General features: G+C 42.6%; 1 protein-coding gene across 22 annotated transcripts in view; it reads left to right on the top strand.

The window, feature by feature from the left end:
* Nucleotides 1-6,477, top strand: part of LOC105454585 (myosin heavy chain, muscle) — a 50,280-nt gene that overhangs the window by 24,259 nt on the left and 19,544 nt on the right. For 8 of the 22 annotated variants that reach the window (XM_011697294.1, XM_011697280.1, XM_011697276.1 and 5 more), the window contains exons 12-14: nucleotides 3,800-3,979; nucleotides 4,255-4,673; nucleotides 6,328-6,445. In XM_011697294.1, the coding sequence (XP_011695596.1) occupies nucleotides 3,800-3,979; nucleotides 4,255-4,673; nucleotides 6,328-6,445 (717 nt within the window). Of the gene's footprint in view, nucleotides 1-100; nucleotides 272-1,600; nucleotides 1,772-3,799; nucleotides 3,980-4,254; nucleotides 4,674-5,429; nucleotides 5,548-6,327; nucleotides 6,446-6,477 lie in introns of all 22 variants that reach the window. The other 14 variants (XM_011697288.1, XM_011697281.1, XM_011697297.1 and 11 more) reach the window with 7 other exon arrangements.

Below are 6,477 nucleotides of genomic sequence, written 5' to 3' on the forward strand. Positions count from 1 at the left end.
CCCTCCTCTACCTCATTCTGTTCGTCTATCTACCATCTTCTCTCCCTCACTCTTGTTCCTGCCGTACGCCTACGCTCTGTGCAAATGCAAAAAATGGCAGTACAACGGCTTTGAGCAGCTCTGCATCAACTTCACCAATGAGAAGTTGCAGCAGTTCTTCAACCACCATATGTTCGTGCTCGAACAAGAGGAGTACAAGAGGGAGGGCATCGATTGGGTGTTCATTGATTTCGGCATGGACTTGCTAGCTTGTATCGAGCTGATCGAAAAGGTATTGTCATCTATCCCGAATCAAGGTTTGAACGCATCGATCCGGCACCCCTGGGAGTTGATCGATCCCACGGACGACGAACGAGCGAGACGTCGAACGAGCTTGAGCGAGCCGATTTCTGGGACTTTGCAAGAATCACGAATTTATTGATGTTGCTTTCACCGGTTAAGTTTCACCGGTTTTTCACGCTTGTGCCTCTGTCGCAATCTCTCTGGCTCTTCGGGAATGACGAAGACGCCGAAGGTACTTGATACGAGTGCCTAAGCCACTCTTTCCCCCCTTTCTTGCCCCTCATGGCGTCCCGTCACGTTCCCCAACGGCACTAATATCGTGCCCGCAAAGAATTTCCCCGAAATCGTTCAATGGATTGAACGACAATCGAACGTCATTGTCTTTTCTTCGACGATTCATCTGGGTTCGCAATCCTGAAGAGACCAGGAGCGAAACGCGAAGCGAAAAAAAGAGAAAGAAAAATTCGACGAATCAACGACGCTTATTATTGGTATAAACTTATTGCGCCGAATTAATTACAATGAACAGATTGCTATAGACTTCAGCAAAGCTCCTGTGACGAGCACTGAATGTCAGCCCATTAAAAATTTGACAGCTCGATGATTAAGAAATACACCGTTCAACGTGGCATTAATCAACGAGTTTTAGAATAAAAATTAGATACAGTGAAAGTGATTATATAAATTAAAATGAACGTGAAATTAACTCGGAGATTAACATCGGAAAGCGATGGTTAATCGTTAACAATTAACGACAAATAATAATAAATGAAGCGGTAATTATATTCCTCACCCCCTGCCCTAAAAACTACAAAAGCACATTGAGTGTCGATCCCAGCTAACACGAATGTATCGTCAGTGTTCATCATGGTACCATTTTTAATTTATCACGTAACGACACAAGCGAGTGTCTCTGATCCGTGCGACGAACTTGAAAAAGCACAGCTATCCATTTTTATTTAAATGTCAATATTGAGATTTATTTAGCTATAATTATCTAATTTAATTATTCACACGTTATTGTAAGATTAAAATATTTTAATTCCTCGGAATTTTTCGAGTTTATCGCACGCTCAGGAACAAATCCCCTAAGGGCACATCGAGTGTCCCCCCCCCCCCCTCCCCTCGGACCCTCCCCTTCGCCCTCGCCCCCGGAATCGAACGATGAAAGTTACGGGTCGAAGTCATCGGTCGAGCGCTCTCCTCTCGCGCCATCAGGCAGCACTAATGACGGCTGTTCCCCCCTGTTTTTTTTTCTCTGTTCTTCGCTTAAACCCCCCGTTCGCATGGGCCCCGCTGCCGCTACTCGGTCGAGCAGTTCAACAGCTTCGAGCAGCTGTGCATCAACTTCACCAACGAGAAGTTGCAGCAGTTCTTCAACCACCACATGTTCATCCTCGAGCAAGAGGAGTACAAGCGCGAGGGCATTGAGTGGACATTTATTGACTTCGGCATGGACCTCCAGCAGACTATCGATTTGATCGAGAAGGTATCACCCGGTCGTGGCAGATCGACAGATCGCGGGCCCGATCGCCGGAAGAGACTCGGGATTCCTCCGAATAGCGCGCGCACACACACACACACACGCTCGAGATATACTACGCTGAATGTGTCTTGTCTGTCTGCTCGATCGAACACTAACACTCTCCTCCTACCGTCACACTTTCACTCGAGCATTATCTGTTTTTTTTTTCTACTGCCTCTCGCCGCGTCGATCGAAAGGTGGAGCGATTTTTTTCTACAACACGCGATATATATGAAATCCAAATATAATTGAGATTTAATTATCTAAAGTCAAGATTAAATAAATTTTCGTTAAGTCGATCGCGATTTACTTGTTGAAACGACTGGATGCTTCACCTTTGTTTTACGCCGCGGGAAGTTCCGAGACAGATCGAAAGATCAAAGGACCAACCGACTGGGCACGGACTGGTGTCCTGCCGATCTCGCGCACATCCTCGCCCCGTTTTTCTTCACTGTTTTCTCTCTTTTCTTTTTCTCTCGCTCTCTCCCCCTCTTTCTCTCTCTGTCTCTTCGCTGTGTGCCTGTGTGCATCGTGGTGCATGAACGAATGCAGTTCAACGGCTTCGAGCAACTCTGCATCAACTTCACCAACGAGAAGCTGCAGCAGTACTTCAACCACCACATGTTCGTGCTCGAGCAGGAAGAGTACGAGCGCGAAGGTATCGTGTGGACCTTCATCGATTTCGGCTTGGACTTGGAGCCGACGATCAATCTGATCGAGAAGGTAAAGGCGACGGGTCCGCGCGGGACACGGACTCGATGTTACTGGATCACCCGGCTGTGATCCAGTAACGCCAGCAATTCGCGCTTGAGTTTAGCTTGCCCACTGAGTTCGTAGCTGTATTTTGCCAACGTTGTGCGGCTCCTGCCAATGTTGTATCTCCTCGCCTGTGTGTGTACTTAATTATATTACATATCATCTTCTTTGCGTATCACACGGGTCTAGCGCGTGGAAGTTCCAGTCGTTCAGGTGGATCTTTTATTAATTTTTGAATTATTCTTTATGTCCAAAGAATTATTAAGACTTTATTTAACTAAATTTAAAGCTGAGTGGTAATTCAAGATAAACGAGCGTTTTAAATAAATTGTACAAATCGTATTCCTTTCATTTTTCATTTAATTGATAAATTCAATTAAATCTCTGTATTTTTTTTAAATTTCTGCATTTAAATAAATTTTATTCTTTTTTTCGGACAAAGAGCGCTTAAAATCATTGCCTTTATGTGTAAAATTTGGATTTTTCTTTTGAATAGAATTTCGATATTCACGACTGAAAACTTACGCGGTGGATCCGGAATATCATATATTCCGCTGTAGCTTATGATGGATGGAAAGATCGATGTGTCGAAAAAGATGATTGCGCTTTCAAGATATAGAATTTTAAAATACAGAGAAAATTAAGTATCTTTGGTACACAACGACCTGTAAAGCGCAATGATCGTTACCGAAGCATCGCTTCGATAAATCTATCCTGTAGAATTACAGATAACGCAGTACTAAGAGTAGCGTTGGGGTTTTTCCTCTTGTACGTAGTCCGCAAGATTAATTATTAATCGGCAATTAATTCATATATAAATCTTTTATTACGCTCGCGAGTATAATTGATTAACCGTCGCAGAAGTAAAGAAGTACATTAATGTATCGCAGTGTCGAGCAAGTAGATAACAAAGTACATCGACGAGAAGTATTTAGCATCTGACGTTTTCAGTAAAACTTGAGACACTAACGGGGTTGCTATGCGCGAAGATATTTTGCACTTTCGCAAAAGTTCCGCATACCGAGCACGCCTCCATTTCTTTCTTTTTATTGGTAGAACTTTGGCGCTGAGAATCAGTCGCGATTTAACAAAAAAAATGTTTTACACATCATTAACGATAAGAAAGAAGAAGACATTGTGTCCGAAATTGCGTAACGCTACTCTTGGAAAATGCGAAATCTTCGGAGATATAACAGATCCTGATGCGCTCCTTCATTTCTTTTTCTCGCGGTACAGCCTATGGGTATCCTCTCCATTCTTGAGGAAGAGTCTATGTTCCCCAAGGCCACCGACAAGACCTTCGAGGAGAAACTGAACAACAACCATCTCGGCAAGAGTCCCAACTTTTTGAAGCCGAAACCGCCCAAACCGGGCCAGCAAGCAGCCCACTTCGCCATCGGCCATTATGCTGGCAACGTACGAATTTCCTTTATTTTATTTTATACAAAAAAATGGCTTCTTACAAAAAAATATTAGTCTTATTTTTAAGAAAAAAGTTAAAATTGATATTTTGCTAAAAATAAAGTTATTATTGATTTTATTTAGACCCATAATATTGGACATCGTTAATCTTTGCACAAGTGAAATTAACAGTTACATCATCTTACAAAAGAAATAGACAATTATTATTAATTAGATTCTCTAGATTATTCTTAAGAAGAGATTTACTTAAGCATTGCTTTGGGATTCAGGTACCGTACAACATCACCGGCTGGCTGGAGAAGAACAAGGACCCGCTGAACGACACGGTGGTCGATCAGTTTAAGAAGTCCACTAACAAGCTACTGATAGAGATCTTCGCCGATCATCCCGGACAGTCCGGTGACGCCGGCGGCGGCGGCGGCGGCAAGGGCGGACGTGGCAAGAAGGGCGGTGGTTTCTCGACCGTGTCGTCCTCCTACAAGGAGCAGTTGAACAACCTGATGACCACTTTGCGCGCCACCCAGCCCCACTTCGTCCGTTGCATCATCCCCAACGAGTTGAAGCAGCCGGGTGTGATCGACTCCCATCTGGTCATGCATCAGCTCACCTGTAACGGTGTGCTTGAAGGCATTCGTATCTGTCGTAAAGGTTTCCCCAACCGAATGGTGTATCCTGACTTCAAGCTACGGTAAGAATCCCCTCCTATCTAATATCTGCGATTGGTTAGATTGCCATTTTTGTGGTAATTCGAAAAGCTGATGGTTCGAGGAATTAAATCTCTTCTTAGTGTATAATACATGTTTCAACATCATTAGATTTATTTTTAATGACTTCCTTATTTTGAAAAATTTAAAATATGATTTAAAGTTTTACTGTAACGTTTGGTATTTTTTATAGAATTTGTCTATTTTATCCTCGATCCTCCAGTTGCAATAATTTATAGTTTACAAAAATCTGCAATGTATCCATGATTTCTTTTGACTGGCTTCCAATTAAGAAAATTATTGTTAGGTTTCTTATTACATATATTAGATAAACTTTTACACAGGTTATCATTATATTTCTTTAAACGTAATCGACATAGCAGATTTTTCTAATCACTATATAATTTAATATTTTTATTATAGCGAAGACTCTCTCTTTTAATACAATTATTTAATTTAGTTCTACATTAGTTCCTTCATTTTATAATGATTATGGAAATGATAGATTTCAGAATGATATAGGATTAGAATAATTTTTTGGAAAGTATGTTTAAAAATATTCAAAAGATAATCTTTTTATTTTCTTTTTTTTGTATATACTTATTTTTTTATGACTTAAATTTTGTGAAAAATTTTTGCGACTATTCCGATCTAGTTTTTTTTTTTACGCGAACGTCGGGAAAGATTATTCTACTCGGATTCGACGCATAGTAATCGAATCTTTATTGTGTACGGTGTAGTTACATGATCCTAGCGCCAGCCGCAATGGCGTCTCAGAGCGATCCCAAAGTCGCCGCGCAAAAGTGCTTCGACGAGTGCGGTCTCGATCCGGACAGCTATAGGATCGGCCACACTAAGGCTAGTTGACGTACCCTCGATAGCGATGGATTTGATTCCGCTGCCCCCGTTATTTCTAAACTGGTGGACTAGCCACTTTTCATCCCCCGTGTTCGAGGAACTAGAGCTAGACTTCTCCATGTGGATGGTCCGAAGACCCTCGTTCAGGAAAAACAGCAAAAAATATTCTTTCATTATTTACGCGCGATAAAATGCTAAATCAATGCGAAATGAGACATTAAATTTTCGCTTCGTTGATTTCAAGATGGAATCTGTGTATTTTTTAATGTTAATATTACGAGCTCGCGTATTGCTTGACGATAAAAGGTCGAATTTTTATTTCACTTGAAAGTGGTTTTTTAATAAATCGACGAGACTTAAGGACGATCCACGCTGGAATCTTGCCCCGTGAATTCAGCACGTCGCCCCCTCTCATTGAATGCAACGTGTACCACTCGAATGCCCATTCAGTTTTGCCTGCCCCGTGAGATTCGTTTTCGTAAAAACAGATAAAAAAATCCTACCAGATGTCCGAATCTGTATTGCCCGATTTTTTTTGGAGTACCCGATTAGATTAGAGGATCAGTCCCCGAACAGTATTACATGTATTTACATGAAGCGGGCCCCCGATTTTTCTTTTCAAAAATCGTGATTTAGCGATCGAGGAGGAGCGAGAGCCGATCGGGGAACGACACAGGAGGGAGTATAAATCGACGGAAATTCGTGTTCTAGAACCCGTATTAATTAGTTTGCACGTTTGCCCCCTCCCCCCCCCCCGTGATTCCCCCGATGCCCCTTTAGGTACAAGATCCTGGCGCCCGCGGCAGTCGACAAGGCGAAGGAGCCCAAGGACGCGGCCGCGGCTATTCTGGATTCCACCGGCCTCGACGCTGATATGTACCGTCTTGGACACACCAAGGCACGTTTTATCCTCTCGCCCCCCCCCTCCCC

The sequence above is a fragment of the Wasmannia auropunctata genome, unplaced genomic scaffold, assembly GCF_000956235.1.
Source record: "Wasmannia auropunctata unplaced genomic scaffold, wasmannia.A_1.0 LD335981.1, whole genome shotgun sequence".
NCBI classification, from domain to species: Eukaryota; Metazoa; Arthropoda; class Insecta; order Hymenoptera; family Formicidae; genus Wasmannia; species Wasmannia auropunctata.